This window comes from Coccinella septempunctata, chromosome 2 (genome assembly GCF_907165205.1).
Source record: "Coccinella septempunctata chromosome 2, icCocSept1.1, whole genome shotgun sequence".
In the NCBI taxonomy this organism is placed as follows: domain Eukaryota; kingdom Metazoa; phylum Arthropoda; class Insecta; order Coleoptera; family Coccinellidae; genus Coccinella; species Coccinella septempunctata.
In genome coordinates, this window is record NC_058190.1 from 1,487,001 (window position 1) to 1,508,169 (window position 21,169).

Below are 21,169 nucleotides of genomic sequence, written 5' to 3' on the forward strand. Positions count from 1 at the left end.
ACTAAACTATGTCAAGATTTTTCATTATTTTATTAATTTTACTTACTTTTGTTGATTTTGGTAGAAGTGGCGTCACTATCAGTCTCGCTCGCTCATGGCAAACATGTCCACTATCTATATCTCTCCTCATTTTGCCGTAAAATTTAAAACCTACCAAGAACTTGTGCGAATAAAAAACATTTTGACCGAGTAGAATGGGTTAGCAAAAATCGGGTTACTTCAGGTTTTTCTTTTTTTTCTTTTTGTATGAAACTAACAAGTATTGTACCATTTTTCAATCCTGATTAAATTTTTTTTTTTTTTGTTATAGCTCTTTATTGAGGTTTACAATCTACTTCTAAAAGTATTGAGCAAACGTGATGAATGTACTGACATGTTGAAGATATTAACCTATTAATATTCTTCTTTACTATATTTTCAATTCAAGTCAACTGGCCAAGTTCTCTTCAATCTTCTTATGTTGAATGGATTCTCAGTTAGTTGATTAATGAGGTTGTTTTCGTGACCTTGCAGGTTCTGCTGATATCGGTTGAAACGATTTCTGATTTCTTCTGTAATGAATGGTATTCCTAGATCGTTATGAATTGTAAGATTGGAGACGTACCAAGGGGCATCTGTTATAGAGCGGAGTATTTTTGATTGGGTTCTCTGAATAATTCCCGATGGTTTTGCGCATCCCCAAAATTGAATGCCGTAGGTCCATATTGGTTTGATTATTGCCTTATATGCTTATATATCAGAACTTTATTTTCAATAGATAATTTTGACTTTCTGCCTATGAGCCAGTACATGCCTCGAATTTTTAGATTGATCTGTTGTTTCTTTGCTTGAATATGTTTTTTCCAGGTGAGACGTTGATCTAGATGCATGCCAAGGTATTTTGCATCAGAACTGACTGGTATTTGTTCGTTGTTTATTTTGACCGGAGGGCATAAGCTTTTTCTATTGGTGAATGTAACATGTACTGATTTGGTTTCATTTATTTGCAGACGCCATTTTTTATACCAATCTTCTAGGTCGTTCAAGTGTTGTTGAAGATATTCCGAAGCCGTTTCAGCATTCTCATGTGTTGCCAAGGTTGCTACATCATCTGCATAAGTAGCTATCGTGGTGTTCTGATTTGTTGGTAGGTCAGATGTATAAATGAGGTATAGGATTGGTCCAAGTATGCTTCCTTGAGGAACTCCTGATCTAATTTGATGAGGGTTTGATATCGCGTCTTCGAATTTGACCGCAAAATGTCGATTTGCTAAATAAGATTTTAGCATAAGAAAGTACGGTTGTGGAAGTAGTTTTTTCAATTTATACAGGAGACCTTTATGCCATACCTTATCAAATGCCTGAGACGAGTCCAGAAAGACAGCTGAACAGAATTTGTTTTCTTCAATACTGGTGGAAATTCTGTTAACTATGCGATGAATTTGGTGAGCTGTTGAGTGGTTTTGTCTAAATCCATGTTGATGGTCTGGTATTATGTCTTGCAAGTTTATATCGCTTTTCAGTCGTTTTAGTAGTAGTTTTTCGAAAAGTTTTCCAATAACTGGTAAGAGACTTATGGGTCTATAAGATTTCACATCATTTTCGGGTTTATTCGCCTTATGTATCATTATTATCTCAGCATATTTCCATATAGTGGGAAAGTATGAGAGGCTCATCATTCTGTTGAAAATTTTAACAAGGAGAGCTATTCCCTTTTTCGGTAGTTTTTTCAATATTTCTGCAGTAATGAGGTCGTATCCTGGTGCTTTTTTATTTTTGAGTTTTCTGATTTCTTGCCATACTTCTCTAGGTGTAAAGGGTTTAATGGGGAGAGACATTTGGCAGGCAGCATCCAGAAATGTGTCGATTTCTTCTTCACTATTGTTCGGTTGTGGGTGATTTGGGGAGAAAACTTGATTAAGATGGGTGGCAAAGGTGTTCACTTTTTCCTCATCTGATTTTGCCCATTCTCCGTTGGGTGTTTTAATAGGAGGTTTTCTTGTTATGGGTCTTTTCAGCTTCTTTGTGGCTTTCCAGATGTTGTGGTCGTTATTATCATCGATCTGTTGGAGATGATTCTGGAATTTTGAGTTGAAATGTTCCTGAAGTATTTTTCGCAGTTTTCTGGTGAGTCGATTGTATATCGTCTTGTCAATGGGATTACGTGATCTTTGCCATCTATTTCTCGCTCTTCTTTTCTCGGTCAATAATTCTCTGATTTGCAGGGGCACTTCTGTTTCGAAATTATTTTTTCTTGTTGTAGGCGGTGTGCTTTCCCAAGCTGCTTTTTGAATCATTTCTGTTATATAGTTTGAAGCAATTTCCAAGTCTTCTGGTTGTTGTAGATTGATATCAAGTGTGATATCTCTAGTCAATATTTCCCTGAATAATTCCCAATTTGTTTTGCCCGTTGTAAGTGTAGGCTTATTCTTTTTAAATATTGCTGACGTACTGAGAGTTATCAAAATGGGTGTATGATCAGATGATAGGTCTGAAGTCGATTCTATATTGATATAATTATTGCTGATGCCATTTGAAACAAAGAAGTCTAGTAGATCAGGAATTTTGTTTGGGTCACTTGGCCAGTATGTTGGTTTGCCTGATGAGATTACTCCATAATTTTTGTCCATAATAATTTTTATTAGGTTGCGTCCTTTTGGATTAATTAATCTTGATCCCCAGTGGTTATGTTTTGCGTTCCAATCTCCCCCAACTAAAAATCGTTGTTCAAAATTTTGGAAGAATGTCTTATATTGAATTTCAGATATGTTGTGTCGAGGTGGTGAATATATGGCAGATATATCAAAACTCCACGATTCTGTGAACACTCTTATGTTTGTCGCTTGAATCTCCTTAGTTATGTAGTTAGTGAGTGTATGGTGCTTCAGACTGTCTCGAATAAGTATTGCTGAACCTCCATGTGCTCGACCATCAGGATGTTCCGTTGGGTATATCTTGAATTGTGGTAAGTGGAAAAATGTCTTTTCGGTGAAGTGAGTTTCTGATATTAACATTATGTCTATTTTGTATGTATTTATGAATATTGATAATTCATTTTTGTGATTTGGAAGGCCATTAGCGTTCCAGGAAGCTATTCTAATTAACTTAGCCATTTTTAAAGCTCACAAGAGTAGTTAGAAGATTGAGGATGGTTTGATTCTGATTCATCATTTGAGTAATCATGGATTTGAAGTCTGATAGAAAACTTTCCATCATTGATTTTAGCGAATCCGATTCAGAGCTCTGCATAATAGGGTATTCGTTTTGTGTTTGTAGAACTTGAGAATATGTTCTTCCTCTCGACCTTGGTGAATTAGGGATGTTGGTTTGCTGATCGTTTGCGCGACTACATTCTTGGTTTTCTTCTTTCCTTAATTGTTGTGCTGTTGTTGGTTTTTGATTTTTCGATCTTGAAAGGAGTTTGTATACTTGACATCCTTTATAATTAGCTGGATGATCACCTTCACATAATGCACATTTAGCTGGAGTTGATTTTGGTTTTGCACACATTCTGGAGTCATGTTGGTTACCGCATTTGACACACATAAATGGCCTATTACAGTAACTTCTTGAACTACTCTTGGCATCGAGTACATTGTATAATTTCTCGCTTTTTCCGTGGTGGTTCTATAGTTATTTTCATGTTCGAAATGAATTCTAATTTGTAAATATCCTTGTTATTTTCTTGGGGCTCTAAATCTACAAAGAATAGAGGAAGCGGAAGTTTCGATATTTTATCTCTTATATTCATTATGTTTCTGACTTTGTGTCCCGATTTTTCAATTTCATCTTTTATTGCATCAGTAGGAACGGTGGAATGTAAATGCCGGATAACAATCCTATAAGCTCTTTCCTGCTTGATTTGGTATGTGTGAAAAATGATATTTTCCTCCCGTAAAAATCGAACTAAACTTCTGTATGTTTCCGGTTCGTTTATATTTATCTTAACGATATTGTTAGATAGGGTTTTGGATTAGAACTGTTCGTTAGCTATAGCATCAGATAGTTTTTCAATCATTTCGTTATAATTTGTAACACCATGTATAAAAATTGGTGGTGGTTTGTAGACCCTTTCAGATGTTTGTGTGGTATTTGTATCGTTTGATTCATTGTTGAGATACTGAAATTTATTTCGTGTGCTGATTTTAGGATTTTCGAGAATCTCAGGAGAAAGGCGCGAGCGTTTTCGTTTTTTGACAGTTTGCCAAGAATTCTTTATATTCATTGTTTCTGCTGTAGGCTGGTCCATGATTTTATTTTATAGTTGTCCAATGGACAACCTTATTGATGTCAATAATTTCAGTAGGAGAATTATTCACTGAATTCTATTAATAAAATAAAATATTTACGTACGTTAAAACAGATGAGTGTTGGAGAGATAATTTAACTCGCAGATAAACACACGTGTACTCTCTAGCACAGCTGTAACGCGAATACGATCCTGATTAAATGCGTCAACTTTTAATGGCATTTGCCAAGGCGCTCTATCACATTTTTTTTAAAAGAGGGCCTATCAAAGTCGACAAATTTTGAAAATTTTAAATTCATAGTTTAACAAATAGTATTAATTCTGAGAAACTTGAGGCAATTGTGTCATTATTTTTGACTGTGATTCTAGAAATGTTATTAAGGGTTACGGTTCCAAAGCTTAAATGAATAAAAATAATAAAAATCAACCACAATAACCGAAAAATGGTTACACTTCGACCAAATTTTCAGTTTTTTCTTAAATGCCCATAATTTTCAAACTGCATGGGATAGATTTTTTTTCTGATTTTTTTTATGATGGTTACAATTAATCCTGTCACCTCGTTTCGGCCTGACGTTCAGTTCTCGGATATCCTGTATAGGCGCTGGAAACATTCTCGTGTCATTCGCGATTCTTCTTGAAGGAAGCGGCCGCCAGGGCCGGACTGGTTACACTGTCCCCTCCTTAAGCCTGTTCTGTCCCAGAACAGACTTAGTGAATTTCTCCGAGGACCGTGGCGAAACCTTGCACTCATCACCATTCCTACAGTAGCCTTTCTGATGGAAGTAGCACTCCACAGTTTTTCTACGCTCCTTGGTTTGCTTCGGGTTGAAATTGCATACTAGGATCCTCTGAAATACCACCTCCAGCATGCTTCGCACAACTCGCCAATTTAGCTGGTCCAATCCACAACCGAGCTTGGGAAGAGCTAATTTCCTAACTCCAAAGCGTTGAAGGTCTTTCTTCAAGCTATGTAGTGCCGTCCATAGATTTTGACAGGCTGGCTTCTGATGGAAATATTGCTTGGTGACTAGGTAATAAATGAACCGACCTTCAGCCTTCAATTTCAAAGCTTTCCCGATTCTTGGCTGTTGTCGCAATAGTTCTTCTTGACGTCCAAATTTATTTCTGAATACTCTTGCTATACCTTTGCTCATACGAAGGTCGTTCGCTACACAATGAGCGAGAGAGTATTCCTCATGTAACGGTAAAGAGGTCTTGATGTACTTCCTGTGTGACGCCGAACCGTGCATCGCGTGTCTCACCATAGCAATGCACAAACCTGTGGTAATCGCTGCTACCTTGCATCGGAACTTCCACAAGACGTACTTCTTCTTCGTCCTGCGCGTACGGGGCTAACCGGTTGAAATGGACGACCTCTGGGGAGCTTCCTTATCCTGTAGACTACAACATTTATCCTCTTGATAACTTCATACGGTCCCTCCCACTGTCTACAGCTTCGGAGAAAAACCTTTCCTCCTTTGTGGATTATGTAGCCCCACCAGATCTCCAGCGGTGACTCCACCTTCAATGGCCTTGATGTCGTAGCCCATTTCATTCGGTCACTTGCTTGCTGCATTTGATTGCGCACCTTGTCATGAATATAATCCAGCTTGTTCCTTAATTTACTAACGTAGTCCTCCCCAGCTACGTCTTCTCCAGGTTTACATCCAAACTCCAGGTCGCAAGGCAGCCTTATTTCTCGACCGAACATGGAGTTTCCTTGGTAGATTCTTGAACCGAAGATCTATATGCCTTGGTGAATAGATGTAAATATTCATCCCAGTCCCGCTGGTGATCAGAAACTACTGTGGCTAGATGTTTTCCCATGGTCCGATTCATTCGTTCGACCATGCCGTCTGATTGTGGATGAAGAGGTGTAATCCTTGTTTTGTGAATCCCCAATTTGCTGCATACTTCTTGGAATAACGTCGACTCAAAATTTCGGCCTTGATCATAATGCAGCTCTAGAGGTATTCCAAATCAGCAGAAGAATTCTTTGACCAAGTTCCAGTTCGGTAAAGGGGCCAGCGATGTCCATGGGGGATCCGACGTTATATTGCTTCATTGGTGCTTTTCCTTTACCATAAGGTCCGTTAGCAGCAGCACAAACTTTGCATCTTCTACACCGATCTTTAACTTCCTTCTTACGATTGAGCCAATAAAATCGCTGCCTGACTTTTTCCAACGTCTTAGTTATCCCGAAATGTCCACCTGCACTTCCATTATGTAGTCTGGTCAGAATGTCTGTCACAAGACTCTTCGGCACAATCAACTGAAGTCTACTCAGTTACATCTTCATTTTCAACAACGTTTCAGAAGACCTCCATCAATCTTCAACGTTTCCCATTATGCCCAATATGACTTTATATTCTGGCTCAGTCTAGATACTTCTTCCCAAATAGGTCGTCTACCGCTCTTCTTCCAACTCAGGATAACTTCCAAATCGTTATCTTCCTCTTGTGCTTGAATTTCTTCAGGTAGCCAGTCGTCTTAATCTTAAATCGATCTTTTCCTCCAGGCGCGAACAATAGCTGCAATTCTCGGAACAAGGTCTTCTTGATAATGCGTCTGCGTTGCGATGGCTAGTCCCCTCTCTGTGTTCAGTGTCGAAGTCATACTCTTGCAGCCTCCCAATCCATCTAGCCACTTGTCCCCCTGGGTGTTTAAAACTCAGGGGCCATTTCAAAGCAGCATGGTTCGTTCCTAGTAAGAATTTCCTTCCGTACAAATATTTGTAGAAATGTTCTACGGATATGATGACTGCTAAAGTTCCCTCCTAGTCACGCAATAATTCCGTTCTGGTTTGGACAACACCTTGCTGAAGTACCCGATGACTCTTTCCTGTCCATCCTGAACTTGCGATAGAACGCCGCCAATGGCTGTATTACTGGCGTCGGTGTCGAGCACAAATTTACCTTCAGCCCTTGCGTAACTCAGAACTGGAGCTGTGACCAAAGCCTTTTTCAGTCGTTCGAAGGCTTCAGCGCAATCGTCGGACCTTGTGTACTCCACTTGGCCTTTAACTTACCTTGGAGTCCGATTTCAAGGTCAAGTAGATTTTTTCAATACGGAATAAACATCTCTCTTTGCAGTATATCCTCGTAAAAACTAATCGAATACATCCTTTTCATCAGGCGACCCCCTAGATTACGACGAGAACATCACGATAAACGACCTGTGGATATACGACTGCATCACGGAAGAACAGATACTGCCTATCGCCTACTACCACCGACCGCTACACGTCGTCAACCCCACCGTACTGGAGGACTGCGTGGTCACCGTGAGCGGCTACATGGGCTACGAGCGCAACTTCCTGTCGTCGCTGATCGTCATGCTGGGCGGCGTGTCGCAGGAGCAGTTCTGCCGCATCACCTCCGTCGAGAGGAACGTGCTCGGCTCCACCCATCTGGTGATCGCCGAGGCCAAGGGTAAGAAGTACGCGGGCGCGGTCAAGTGGCGACTGCCGGCCGTCACCCAGGATTGGCTGGTCGGATGCGCGAGGAGCGAGGTTAGGTTGCCCGAACGGGACTATCTGGTGTCCGACGCTGGTGAGTTTGTTGATAGTTGGTTTTTTTTTCGCTTGGTGCTTTCGTCTCACTGCATTAATTCGGTTACGCATGGTATACAGGGTGAGTCTTTGGCTTGTACGTGTGTGGATTCTTGAGGTCGAAAGTAACACTTTTTTCCTTTACAATTTTTTTCAGATTCGGCCTAGATACATTGAAAAATTCTTAGACTACTATAGAACCAAACAAAATTTCAATGTCAAAATATTTTATTACTCAACATATTCCCTTTAAATTGGATACATTTATTACAGCGAACCTGCAACGTCTCTAGACCTTTAAAAAAAAAATGTTTTTTCTTGCTCTGTAAACCAGAACTTCACAGTTTTTATTACCTTCTCGTTGGAAGAAAATTTACGACCTTTTAAAATTTTTTTCACTTGGGGAAAGACATGATAGTCGGATGGAGCCAAATCTGGTGAATAAGGGGGGTGTTCTAGTAATTCAAACCCTAAATCACGAATTTTTTGCATAGCAACATGAGATTTGTGTGCAGGGGCGTTGTCCTGCAAAAACAAAACACCTTTGGATAGCTTTCCGCGTCTTTTCTCATTAATTTTTTCCCGTAGAGTGGTCAATAATGTCGAATAGTAATCTTCGGTTGTTGTTCTACCCATATCCAAAAAATCAATCATGATTACTCCATGACAATCCCAAAAAACTGAAGCAAGAACTTTTCACGGAACTTCTTAGGTCTTGGAGAACCAGAGTGTCGCCATTCCATCGATTGTTGCTTTGTTTCTGGATCGTAGAAATGTAACCAAGTCTCATCCATAGTTACAATTCGGTTTAAGAAGTCTACATCGTTTTAAAATCGAACACAGATCGAACGCGATGCTTCTACACTTGCACGCTTTTGGTCAACATTCAAACATTCGGGGATCCATTTTGCAGCAATTTTTCTCATGTCCAAATTGCCGTGAACTATATGATGAACGCGTTCGTATGAAATATTCAGTGCGTTTTAGCTTAATTCGACGGTCTGATAAAATCATGTCATGAACTGCATCGATATTTTCGGGGACTGACACAGAAACTGGCCTTCCCGATCGGTCATCACCTTCAATGGAAAATTTACCTCTTTTGAAACTTGCAGTCCAATTTTTCACGGTCGCATACGAAGGACACTGACCACCAAGGGTATCAAGCATATCTTCGAAAATCTGCTCACCTCTTAACCCTTTTAAATACAGGTACTTGGTGATGGTTCGATATTCCAATTTTTGGATTTTCACAATTTCGGTGGACATCTTCTTTCTATTCATTTATTGCGTAACTCTGGTTTACTTTTTTGACCTCAAACTTCACAATGTCACTTCTAATGAGTTATTGTTCGTTGCTACGGTAACGTTATATTTTTTTTATTCATGAAACTGGTCTAGGCTAACTAGATAACAATACATCCTCGTAAAAACATACGGTGTTTTTTTAAAGTGAGGCTTTTTTTTGACAGGTGGGAGAACTCATTTAAAGAGATCATTTCGCAGTTGCTCATAAAAAATATTTAATACACTGCGCAAAAAATTAACGCACATTCTGAAAATCTCAATTTTAATGAAAGTTAACTCTACATTGACTTTATAACTTATTTTTTATGTTCTCTCGGGAAGGTTTTGAACGAAACAAGACACATTAAATGGAAGAAAAATTCAAGTTTTTACCGAATCTTATGTGAAAGAAGAGAAATAAACAATTTTCCAAATACTGAAATAGTGATAAGTTATTTATTACTTGGTATTTCCACCCCTTGCGTTAATTACAGCTCGGCAACGACGGTTCATACTCAAAATGAGTGATCTTAAAATGTTCTGATCTAATCCTTCCCAGATTTCCCAGAATACTCCTGAACGATGCCAGCACGATGGGGTCTGGCATTATCGTCCATAAAAATGAAATTTTCACCAATGTATGGGGCAAATGGCACTACATGCTCTTCAAGAATGTTCCCTATATACTTATCAGCATTCATAGCTCCATTATCAACGACCACTAGGTCTGTGCGAGCAGTCAAAGATATTCCACCCCATACCATAATCGATCCTCCCCCGAAACCAGTAGTATTCAGTCAATTGCACTGAGCATATCTTTCATGTGGACGTCTGTATACAAGGGAACGTCGATCACAATGGTAGAGGCAGAATCTAAACTCATCTGTGAAGAGAACTCTTTCCCAATTGGCCTCTTCCCAATGGATATGCTCTCTCGCAAAATCCAAACGCGCCCTTCGATGGGCTGGGGTAAGAGCTGGGCCTCTTGCCGCGACACGAGGCCTTAAATCATATTCTCTGAGGCGATTTCTTGTTGTCTGAGTGCTAATTTGCACCTCATGAGTTTGCTCAAGCTGAATTTGAAGGAGGCGAGCGGTTGCAAACCGTTGTCTCAATGAAGAAACTCTCAACTAACGTTCTTGAATGGCGGTTGTTACCCGTGGTCTACCCTGTCCTGGTCTTCGGACATTCATACCTGTCTCCCTGAATCGCTGCAACATTCTGGACACACTTGTATGGAAAACTCCAAACCTTTCTGCAATTCTTGTGCATGTCCACCCTTCTTCTCGCAAAACTACCGCTTGGGCACATTCCTCTTGGGTCAAATTGCTTGTTTCGCGTTGCATAGCGATCGAGTGTAGAAAATCAACCGAAAGAAAAACTATTGATCACTAGAATTGATCGAGAACAACTGATTTTAGAATGGAGCCAATACATTCAAAATCTGATAATATCATCTCTTTTATTCCTGCTGGGAAAAAACATCTGTATTGAAGAAAACCGTTGATAGTGGATAACATATGCATGCATAATTCTGATAAAAATAATTATCATTGAAAACACCTTCAGTTGTAAAATAAATTTGAGGTTTCCATAATGTGCGTTAATTTTTTTGCGCAATGTATATAAAAAATCATTCAATAGCCTTGGGCATCAATATCTCAATATCGCTCTGGATCGTAGTATCTGACTTTTAGGATATATCACCTGTGATGAATCACGATGCCATATGGATTCAGTCAGAGCGTGAAGATTTTTCTGTAGACCATACATGTTCATTATGGAAATTGTTTACTCCATTTCTTGTGAAAGTGGCTTCGTCAGTAAACAGAATGGATGTTGTTAGATATTGGTGATTTAAAAGTCACAGGCAGAATTCTTTTCTTCGAGGATGGTCTTCTGGTTAGAGTGCTTGAACTTTCTGGAAATGGTAGGGGTACAATGGAGAATTCTCCTCAATTTGGGTTATCACTGCATATGCAAGTTTAAACTGAATAATTATGAGTTTCATTCATGATTTTTTCAAATTTACCGCGGAAACTATTCAAAATCATCCTTCAAATATGGGGTTTTAAGATTTAAATCGCTTTGTGCGGAGTTTACGATTTGGAAACAGTGCAACAAGACAATGAAAAGAACACTGTCCGATCAGCTTGTTTATAAAATAACAGCTGGTTGATCTACAGGCGCGTAATTACTGGCGAGCTTCAATTGCAACCGGCCATAATAATCACATAAAATTTTACGACCTTCCTCGTTCGTCGCAGACTTCATAGACACCCATCTTTGTCTATCTCATCAAGATAATGTATTTGTTGTCCTTTATTATCAAGGCATATTTCAATCGATGTTGCCAACTTTTGCAATCCACATGAAACGCTTTAAATTTTAAATACCCATTTTTATTTTTCATTTTTAAGTGCTTAAAATAATTTTTTTTTAGGAAACAGTTGAAATGGTTATTTCAAAAATGTGACGTTAAAAAGATATTTCATAAAAAAACATCATTTTCGTCAGAAGAAGTATTCCCTATTACTCTTGTCCTAGTGTCTTCTAAACTCTACTGTGACTCACTCCGACGACCCTGGCTATGGATCTAGTACTTGTTGTGAATGGAGTCTAGTTCAAAATTTATAAAAGTTATCGACCGATCGCCCACTGTTGACTCACCCTGTACATGTAGAATTATTCTCACCTTTCACTAAAATGAGCTTCATATTCCAAATAGAACAAAAACGAAAATTGCATGAACATACAACTTAAACAAAAAGATATTTTCTCTAAAAATGGCGTTTTTTGAGAACGTTATTGTGGACACTGTGTTCTAAAGTCACTACACTGTACTCTATACTACTCTACTTGACTCGAATCTAGTCTTCTTTAATCTTCTGTACTTAACTTTTTATGGTCTGAAGTATTCCTACTTTTTCAACATTCCAAGTTCCGTGAATGTGATTTGGGCAAATCTGAAGATTATCGCGCATAGACAAACAGACATATAAGGAACATTGTTCAATGACATTTTTTATATACAGGGCGAGTCTTTGACTCGTACAAATATTTTTTAGCATATAGATAGATTCTTGAGGTCAAAAGAAACACTTTTTTCCTATAAAATTTTTTCCGATTCGGCTCGGTTTAAAAGATACAGGCTGTTGAAAAACCATAAAAAAATTTATTTTTAGTTGTGAAGTTGTATCGCACAAACGGTTTCATCGAATGAAATGAATTTCAGAATATAGTTTTTCATTTATTTGATAAATCTTTTTCGATATCATCCATGTCTTCCAGTTTTCTCAAAGAACCCAACTCTTGAAACTGAGTTGGACTCTATCGAATGAATATTTCAACGTTTTGTAAAATAAAAGTATTCTTTATATTTTCTCGTATAATGCACGTATGCAAGTATCTATGGAATTTGAAAATTTAGGTACTTTGGCTGAATACAACTCTGTTTGAAAGATCCATAGATGTGTAGTGTCACAGATTTAGCTAGTTATTCTGAATGTGATTTTGTTTTTCCAGGGGTGGCACAGCTCATTAAAAAAACTCGAAAGGGCTATATCTTTTAATAAGCGCCGAATCGGAAAAAATGGTAAAGAAAAAAAGGGTTTCTTTTTTTTTGGTGTAGCAGGGGGAAAATCTGCAAGACAGACGAACCGCCCTCATCTCCTGAGGGGGAACAGTGTGGGGTTTCTCACTCTCCTGAGCTCGAGACCCACTAAAAACCCTACTGCTTCTTGAATTTTGGTTCCGGGCATTTGCCTATAAACCGTTCATCTCTTGGTCGGTTTTCTTCTCGCACACTATCGTGCTGGAATTTGTGTGTTTATCCTCTATTGGATTAACACTTTATTGAATTTTTCAATAAGTTTCTGTTGTTATTTTAATCTCTTTTTAATTGATCTCTTGGTCTCCTTCGGTAAATTCGCATTCTCCTTTTGTCTTCCTCTGGGTCGTAGTCCACTAGTCTGCTGAGTTCTTGATTCGGATGGTTTTTCGCTGTTTCGAATAATTTCTCTGCTTTTCTGTTCATGAATTCCGTTATGGTTTCCCATTTCAGGTCCTTATAAATCTGTCTATTCCTGACAAACCAAGGTGCATCTATTGCACATCGTAGCAGCTTGTTTTCAGTGGCCTGAATTCTTTTGATATGGCTCTTTGCCGTGAAACCCCAGGCAACTGATCCATAAGTCAGTTGAGGCCTAGCAACGGCTTTGATTATCTTCAATTTTGTCTCTGTCGACATGTGGCTTCTTCTTCCTATCAGAGGATAGAGTCTATTCATCGCTGCTTTCGTTTTGTCGATTGCTTTGTTTGATATGACTTTTCCAGGTAAGTCCTTTGTCAAGCGTTATTCCTAAATATTTGGCTTCATTTTTCTTCGCCGTCAACATCCAGTTTCGTTGTGGGTCGCAGTCTTCTCTTCTGTAGTAATATTGCTTGGCTCTTTTGTCCATTGAGCTTGATTTTCCACTTTATGCACCAGTCATTTGTTTCGTCAATCGTCTCTTGTAGAACTCGTTCTATTACTTCTGGGTTGCGGTGTCGAGTTGCTATGCCTGTGTCGTCAGCATATAACATTAGCATGGTTCTTGGATTTTTTGGAATATCGTGGATGTATATGTTGTACAGAAGTGGCCGAAGTACTGATCCTTGGGGTACTCCAGCCTCTATATCTCTTGTTGAGGAGCATTCTCCTCCCACTTTTACGTAAAATATTCTATTTTTGAGATAATTCCTGATCAACTTGCATATTTTGATCGAATATCAAGCACATCTCATCTTATATATTAATCCTTCATGCCATACTCTGTCGAATGTTCTGGCGACGTCTAGTAAAACGAGACCTGTAGCTTGTTTATTTTGGAATCCCTCTGTTATGTACTTTGTGAGCCTTAATAATTGTTGTTCTGTTGAATGCTCTCTTCTGAATCCGAACTGTTCTGGTGGTATTAGTTCCAGATTTTCGGTTTCCTCGTTTAGCCTCGTGGCGATAATTCTTTCTACTACTTATCCTAACGCCGCAGTAGACTTATCGGTCTATAGTTTTGTGGAAACTTCTTCTCTTTGAATGGTTTATTGAATACTATGACTTCTGCTGTTTTCCATTTTTCTGGGTAGTGATCTGTCCTCATAATTCCATTCGCGATATTTGTTAGAGCGGCTATACCTTTTCTAGGTAATTTCTTTAACATAACATTCGTTATTTTATCGCTTCCGGGAGCTTTCCTCTTCTTCAAACTTCTTATTATTTCCCTGATTTCATTTGGCGATGTTGGCTTGTCTATTTCAGCAGTCGCTGGTAATTCATCCATTTCTTCATCATTTTCTTCAACCAGTTCTTCCAAATCTTCATTATCGTCGTCTATCCTGTAATTTATTCTCGATTCTCGTTCGATCGAGTCCGCCAATGCATCTGCCTTATCAGTATTGGTATAAGCCATTCCCCTTTCTCCGTGTAGGGGTGGAATTTTAGTCTTTTCTCCTCGTAGGCTTTTTTGCATTCTCCATGCAGAATGATCGATTGTATTCAGTTCTTGAACCCTCTTGTTCCATCTGCTTGTTCTTAGATCTTTCAGGGCATTTTTCAGAACTTGGCTATGTCGGTTAAGGTTCCTTCTATTTAGATCATTTTTGTTCATCCTATATATTCTTCTAAGTCTTCGATTTTCTTGTATAAGATCTTTTACTTCTTTAGGCGTATCGCCATGCGGATGACTTGGTGCTGGTCTCTTCACTCTTCTCGTGCTTTTTTCGTAAGCTTTCAATATAATCTCTTCCAGTTTATCAACCGCACATTCCAGATCGTCTGGAGTGTTTATTGTTGGAATTTCTGTTATTTCCGATTGTATTAAACGGCTGTATTTAGTCCAATTGGTATATTCTCTTATTTCCAACAGTTTTTCTCTTGGTTCTTCTCCAATTGTCAATTCCACGGGATTGTGGTTTGAGGTTCCATCTTCCAAAGTTTCAATCGAGAATTCTTGAGTTATATTTTTCAATATCGCGATATCTATTACATCTGGTATTCCTCTTCCAAAAGCAAGATATGTCGGTAGCTCTGGTCCAATAACTATGGCATTTTGTTTTTCGGCGAAATCCTTGAGTTTTTTGCCATTTCTATTCTCTGTTATGCTATTCCATAATGGGGATTTACAGTTGAAATCTCCGAAGGAGATTTTCGGGTTTGATCCTTTCCAACATGTTGTTTATCTCTTCTTCCAATAGATTGTTTTGTGGTGGCTTATACGCCGAGGTTATTTTAAAAAAAAAAAAAGGTTTATTCGTCTAAACAGGAGGTTCTCCCAATTATAAAGACCATACAAGTACAAGGTTGATATACAACAGAGTTACATTTACAAAAAAAAAATTAAAAATTTACAGGCTAATGATGCATCTGCCCAAGATGCAGCAATTCCCTCAGTTTTAGCTTAAAGGCACGCACACTATCATTGAAGACATCAACATCAGCACATATACCATTGAATTGTCGACATATAGCATATAGAGGTGATTTAATCATCATATTAGTCCTGGGTTTAGGAAGGTACATCACCTGCTGAAGTCTACTACCATTGCGCGGAATACGAAAATTTAGCTTGGCGCCAGCAAATCAGGGCAATCCATATAGAAATTGAGCAGCTTGAAGAGGACAAGACATTGGCAGTAGATTCTTCTGTTCTCTAAAGACAAGAACGAGAACCTATTCAGAAGCGTGTTATGGTCAAAACCCCGAGGCGGGTAAACTCCATCCAACCTAAATGCCAAGAACTTTAAGAATTGCCTCTGAACAGATTCCAGTCGATCGACGTGAACGTTGTATATTGGACCCCAGACAATACATCCATACTCAAGCCTGGAGCGAACAAACGAATTGAAGAGGACAGTAAAACAGTTGGGATCCTCAAAATCACGACACGCCCTAAAAATGAGGCCAAGCATTCGCTTTCGACTCTTTGTCGATTTAATTCGGCAACAATCGTCACTTTTTCTGTTTTTCCTTGTGTTTCGTCGGATCTACTTTTAAAGTAGTGTTTCAGATCTGTTCTCACCAATATTGCTACTCCTCCTCCGGTGTTTGTAATTCTGTCACATCTATATGTTTCATAATTCATGAAATTCAGTCTTCTGTTCCGGTTTATTCTTGTTTCCTGTAGGGCTATAATATCAGGTTGTCTTTCTGATATTATTTCTTCTATCTCGGCTTTCCGAGTGTTGATCCCGTTTATGTTCCACGAGATTATCTTGAGGGATTTCTTCCTAATATCCGTAAGGACCATTAATTCAGTTTACTGAATAATGCTTGGAGTTTTTTCTCCATTTCCCTCTCAATTTTCAACATTATCTTGTTGAAAATTTTTTCTGTGAAGATATCTAAATCATCGGCTGATTCAGATATCTTTTTCTTCTCCTGTTGACTGTTCACAGCCTGTTTCATTGTAAGTTTTTTCTGTCCTTCTTTTTTCTGGACGGGTTTTGGAGTTTCCCTCTTCTTTTCCTGCTCTGTAGGTTGGGTCTTCGCTACTTCCTGAATTTTTTGTTCAGAAGTTGTTGTTTTTGTTACCTTCTTTTTCTGTTCAACTGATTTTCGGGAATTCTTCTTTCTGGTCACCAACTTGAACTCGCTACATCCTTTGTAGCTAGCTGGATGACCCTCTTCTCCACATAAGACGCATGTGGCATTTCTCTCTTCACCTTTTCTGGTGAGTGTGCAGTCATTGCTGCTATGACTTCCTGAGCACTTCACGCATCTCCACGGGAAGGAGCATTTGTTTTGTGCATGTCCGTACCTTTGGCACCTAAAGCACTGGCTTGGACTTTCAGGCCTCTTTTTATGTTCAACCACAATACAGAGGTTGTAGAGTCACTTCACTTCAAAGATTTCCTTTTTCTGGGTTTTAACCAGGTAGAGAGGTATTGGCTTCTTTGTCATTGTCGATGTCATTCTGGACACCTCAGCGTCTGATATTCCCTGGAATATCAGGTCGTCCTTAATCAACGCAATATCAGCGTCGATTGGTAAATGCCTAATGACGGCATATATCTTCTTCTCCTCCTCCATTTGGTAGGTAAAAAATTCTTTACCATGCTGCTCGAAGAATGTAGTGATTTTTCAAAAATCATCTACGGTTGACGCGATGATTTTTATACCGTGTAGAGAGCTTTAGATATCTCTACCCAATCTGAGGTGCCCATCATCGTGATGGGTGGAATTTTATCTCTTTTAGGCACTTCCGTTGCCTTCTTGACAGTCTCCTCATCAGAAGAGGAGCTTTCTTTTCGCGCGCGTTTAGTTGGGGGCGCGTTCTGGGTTTTAGCAACTTGAGTTGCAAGATTTTTCTTCTTTTCCGGTTCTGGAGCTACTTCCTGTTTGGAGGAATTTTTGGGGACCGCTACCGGCTTTGCAGTTTCTGCAAATGTGGGGGATTTCTGTGCCGTAATCTATTTTGCAATTTCAGCAAAACTAGGGGATTGAGGCGCTTTATTCTTGTTAACTTCCTCTCTCAAGATACTTATCTCCCCGACCAACTGAGACACGGTTTCAGTCAGTTTATTTATTTGAGCCTTCAACTGCCCATTCTCTTCTTTGAGCCTTACAAGCTCCTCGTGTTCGCCTTCGCTGAATTCTTCAGCATCGGTCGCTTCCATGTAGGAACCCTCATTATCTGAGGTTTCTGACATGGTTTTATACTCAAAAATCTCAAAATATCAAACAATTTGAAAATAATAAAATATTCAGAAATCTTCACTGGAATAGTCTAATATAAAACTTTGGTATAAAGCCGAATGTTTTATACGCTATGGGAAAAATCAGAAAAGAGATACGAAAAATAAGCTCACCTGATGTTTTCTGCAGTACCAACGAGAAAAAAATTCTCTGGACACTTAGGATGAACACCAAAAAAGTTAGGTGATAGGAGAGATGAGAGGACGTGTTTATTCGAGCTCCGTATGTTTTTCGTTTGTTCCTGTGTTTTTCGTCGTGAAATAATCCTTACGACTGCTCGTTGAATAGCATATTACTTTCTGTGTTGTTTTCGGGAAGTGCCCCATATTAAACACTGTTGTTCTAGGGTTTAATTGTAAAATTTTCCCTAATTATTACCGGTCAGTCAACCGAAATCAGGTGCCGTGGAAATATGCCCGCAAATTGCCTGTCTTGCGATTCTTCCGTGAGTAGAAATAGACCAGCTGTGCCGTGTTTTTTGTGTCGCGGTGAGGCGCATCTTGCATGTATCGGAATATCTTCAGATGTTCTTAAAACTTCAACCGATAATGGAGGAATTAAATGGGTATGTGCGAATTGCAGTGGCGGCGATGTCACACCGTCTGTGAATATTTCAAATGTGGAGAAGAAATTGGATATGATCATGGCGGAACTTTCTGCCATTAATAAACAGCAGACTGAATTCTCTAGATCCCTCAATTTTTATGGCGAAAAGCTTCACGATTTTGAATCAAAAATTAAAAGCTTCGAAAGCTTGTATAATAAACTCGATCAGCATGATTCTGAAATAATATCTCTGAAAGCTGATAATGAGAGAATGAAGACTGAAATGAATACGCTCCGGCAGGAGCTCAAGAATAAGGACCTTGAAGTAGTTGGCGTTCCTGAGGCTAGGAATGAAAACGTTTTGTCAATTATAAAGGATATATCAACAAAAATAAACGTTCCAAATCCGGAGACTTCTATTGAGGGCTGTTACAGGGTTCATTCTATGCCCAAAAGTGAGAAAAAGCCAAGACCAATTATTGTGAACTTTAGAAACAAGACGTCAAGGGACGATTTTTTGAGAGCGTATAGGAGATCTGGTAAAAACCTCGGAGCGAATGATGTGGGCTTTGTGAGCTCGGAGCAGAAGATTTATATAAATGAGTCTCTAACTGGATTCAATAAAAGATTGTTTTATTTGGCTAAACAATTTTCTAAAAGTCATAATTACAAGTACTGTTGGATTCAAGAAAGTAGAGTTTTGCTGAGACAGAATGACTCTTCTAAGATAGTTCATATTGTCGGTGAAAGTGATTTGGAGAAACTGTCGAAGTAGTTCCTTGGGGGAGACCCCAGTTGCCCATAAGTTGTTTAGTTTCTCTTTTAAATGGGTTATAATTTATCTTTGTTTTATCAGAACTGCAGGGGTTTGCGGACCAAGACATTGGAATTTCTTAAATCTTCGTTAAATTGTTCTTGTGAAATAATTTGTGTTACCGAGTCTTGGCTCAACGACAGAATCGGTGATGCTGAATTTATCTCTAATAAATACAACCTCTTCCGCAAGGACCGGGAAGTCGATGTTAAAAAAGACGGTGGTGGCGTTTTCATAGCAGTTGATAAAACCATACAAGCCCAGGAGGTCTTACTCTCCAAATCCTCCATAATAGAAGATGTATGGCTGAAGTTGAGTAATGTAGCAGGAAACCAGAATGTATTCATCGGTGTGTGCTACATACCGCCCGATACTCGTCCCGAGGGCTACATACATTTCTTCGACAAGGTGACTGCTTTAATTGAAAAACATTGTGATGACATTTTTGTATTGGTTGGTGATTTTAACCTTCCGTTGTGTTCGTGGAAGGAGGACTCGCTAAATGGAGGATTCATATCTGATGTGGTTCAGGGTGATGCCTACACTGCCCTCAGTGACTTTTTATCTTATAATGCACTTCTTCAGTTTAACAACATTTCTAATGCGAGTAACAGAATTTTAGATCTTTTTCTGACTTCTTTTAATGACGTGAGTGTCATTCGAAGTAATTTACCTTTTGTGAAAGAAGATAGTCATCATCCGGCATTTGAAGTCCACATGAATATATGCGGAGGACTTGCGTCCTCTGTGAAGTCTCGTTCAGTTCATAACTTTTTCAAAGCAGATTATACTGCAATAAATGATTATATCTCATCCATTGATTGGAGGTCTTTACTTGCTTACGATAACGTGAATGATAATGTAGAGGCTTTTTATAACATAATCAATGCTGCCATACAAATGTTCGTACCATGCCGTAAAATTGTAAAAAATAAATTTCCATCATGGTATTCTGTGAATACAATAAATCTGATTCGCGAGAAGAATAGGTCACATAATAGATATAGAAAATTTAAAAGTAGTTATGATTATGAAAATTTTGTCGCATTGCGTAAACAATGTAAACGCTCTATCAACAAAGATTATTCCGAACATATGTCTCAAATCGAGATTAATATTACAAGAGACTCCAAGCATTTCTGGTCATATGTTTCTGAGGTCAGAAAAAAAAATAATATCCCGGAATCTTTGATTCATGATGGCGTGACCTATGATACTGATGTGACGGTGTCGAATGCATTTATGAAGTATTTTACCGGAGTGTATGAGGATCCCAATAAGCCAATTATTTGTGAGATCGATGAGACTCGCTCCAGAGGGCTAGGATGTGTGTCCATAAATCAAATCGAGTTCTCAGATATTGTGAAGAAAATTGAAACCCTCAGTACCAACAAAGGTTCAGGTCCTGATCAGATTCCAGCCATTTTCATAAAATCATGTATTGACAGCTTGGTTGAACCACTACATCTAATTTTCAATCAATCAATTCAACAAGGCCTATTTCCTGAAAAATGGAAACTTGCAAAAGTTGTCCCTGTTCATAAAGGTGGTAAAAATAATCATATAGTTAATTATAGGCCAATCTCTATTCTAAGCCACTTTGGTAAGATATTTGAATCGATTGTTACCGATCAACTGTTTCATTTCATTGGGCCTGGAATCACTGTGAACCAGCATGGATTCTTCAGGGGCAGGTCGGTTTTAACTAATTTAGCTCCTTACATGCATTTCCTTTCAGAGAGTTTCGACTTGGGTATACAGGTCGATGCGGTTTATACCGACATGGCCAAGGCGTTTGACAAGGTGCACCATGGAACTCTTATTGGGATTCTTTCTTCGTTTGGAATAGTGGGATCTTTGTCGAGATGGCTTGAGACTTACATATCTAATAGAAGACAATACGTTGTGGTGAACGGTGTTTCCTCGGATGTGGCAGATGTTACTTCAGGAGTACCTCAAGGCTCTCATTTGGGTCCCCTTCTTTTTGCCATGTATATTGACGATGTGTCT

General features: G+C 38.8%; 1 protein-coding gene across 4 annotated transcripts in view; it reads left to right on the forward strand.

The window, feature by feature from the left end:
* Positions 1–21,169, forward strand: part of LOC123306834 (DNA topoisomerase 2-binding protein 1-B) — a 66,412-nt gene that overhangs the window by 15,017 nt on the left and 30,226 nt on the right. For all 4 annotated transcript variants that reach the window (XM_044888993.1, XM_044888996.1, XM_044888995.1 and 1 more), the window contains exon 11: positions 7,366–7,782. In XM_044888993.1, the coding sequence (XP_044744928.1) occupies positions 7,366–7,782 (417 nt within the window). The remainder of the gene's footprint in view (positions 1–7,365; positions 7,783–21,169) is intronic.